Below are 1,754 nucleotides of genomic sequence, written 5' to 3'. Positions count from 1 at the left end.
TCTTTGCTCCTTGTTTGCTCAGTGTCATGTGTTGCACAAGCCTTTGGCATTTTCTTTTTCTTATCATTGCATTACACATATCCACTACAGGCATTTTAGTTCACATTTCTTCTTGAGACATTGGTGCCCAGCACCTCTTTGTGTGACTAAATGTTTTGTATTTAGGTTGCTCTTGATAATGGACTTTTGGTTGATAATCCCGGGTTAGTTAACCCGAGTTACCAAGTGTTGAAACACTCCTCAGAACCTATTCATCCAAGCATATCTTTAATACATAAACACCACAGGCATTTGTCTCAGAAGTTCAAACCATTGATGCCTAGCTTATTTTCTCAATTCTTTTTTGCTTTTTGGTTGCCCTTTTTCAGTGGCTTTTTCTTCTTCTTTTTCTTTCTTTTTCATGGCCAAAGACATTTATTCATCAAGATCCATAGACATTATTCAACTTCTACACAAAATAATAATTCTACACTCAATTTCTAGTGATCTGACTAAACAATCAAGCATGCATACCACCACTTAATTCTACTTGATTTGTCACTAATTGAGCCAAGTTACTTTTGTTCAAACTTTTCTTTTATTTTTGGGAATAGAACAAGCATGGCAAGCATTTGTTTAAGAAGGTGAAGTTATATCCAAACATCTAGGCATTCACTTTATTCAGAGCAGTAAACAGACAATCATACTAGAAACTTCATATTCCAGAAAGATTCAACAATTACAGTTTAAACCAGAACAAGCATGCTTTTGTTTTCCTTTTAAAGAATGGTCAAGAAACAATACCACCTTGTGAAATTTCTTGTTTTTCTCTTTGTTGTCAGGAAACAATTTGATTTCTCTTTCTTCTCCTAGTTGTTGCTTCATGTTCTTTTTAAGATCCTTGTTTCCTTTCCTCAGGTTGGGTTGCCTCCCAACAAGCGCTTCTTTAACGTCACTAGCTTGACGGTTGTCTTCCTCAGTTGAGGTGATATTTAACCTTGTCCTTCTCCTCCACATCTCCCAAGTAGTGTTTAAGTCTTTGACCATTCACAGTGAAGGTTCGTTGTGACTTTTCTTCCATGATGTCTACTTGTCCATATTGGGAGACCTTGGTGACAAGGAATGGTCCAGACCACCTTGATTTTAGCTTCCCTGGAAATAGCTTCAGCCTAGAATTGTAGAGCAATACTTTTTGTCCCTCTTCAAATTTCCTTGGGGCTATGTTGCTGTCATGCTTCTTCTTTGCTCTTTCTTTGTAAATTTTGGCATTCTCATAAGCTTCAGCTCTGAATTCTTCCAACTCTTGAATTTGCAACATCCTTCTTTCTCCAGCAGCCTTGCTATCCAAGTTCAAGAGTTTCAAGGCCCAAAATGCTTTGTGCTCTAACTCCAGTGGCAAATGGCAAGCTTTTCCATATACTAGTTGGTAAGGAGACATTCCAATTGGTGTTTTGAAAGCTGTCCTATATGCCCAAAGAGCATCATCTAGCTTAATCGACCAGTCCTTCCTTGAAGCTCCCACAGTCTTTTCCAAGATTCTTTTGAGTTCCCTATTAGATACTTCGGCTTGCCCACTTGTCTGTGGATGGTATGGTGTGGCTACCTTATGTTTGACTCCATATTTTAGAAGCAATGCCTCTAATGGTTTGTTGCAGAAGTGGCTTCCTCCATCACTGATGATTGCTCTTGGAACCCCAAAGCGGCAAAAAATGTGTTTTCTGAGGAAGTTCATGACTACCTTATTATCATTGGTTGGAGTTGCTATTGCTTCAACC

The 1,754-nt window shown here is 38.5% G+C and overlaps 1 protein-coding gene across 1 annotated transcript; it reads right to left on the bottom strand.

Moving 5' to 3' along the window:
• Positions 1–955: 955 nt before the first annotated feature.
• On the bottom strand, positions 956–1,417 carry LOC110278615 (uncharacterized). The gene has a single exon (XM_021136856.1). The coding sequence runs from the start codon at positions 1,415–1,417 to the stop codon at positions 956–958; it is 462 nt and encodes a 153-aa protein (XP_020992515.1).
• Positions 1,418–1,754: the final 337 nt, after the last annotated feature.

Source organism: Arachis duranensis, chromosome 3 (assembly GCF_000817695.3).
Source record: "Arachis duranensis cultivar V14167 chromosome 3, aradu.V14167.gnm2.J7QH, whole genome shotgun sequence".
Taxonomy (NCBI): Eukaryota; Viridiplantae; Streptophyta; class Magnoliopsida; order Fabales; family Fabaceae; genus Arachis; species Arachis duranensis.
The sequence above is the reverse complement of the archived record's forward strand: the minus strand, read 5'-3'. Positions and strand labels throughout refer to the sequence as shown.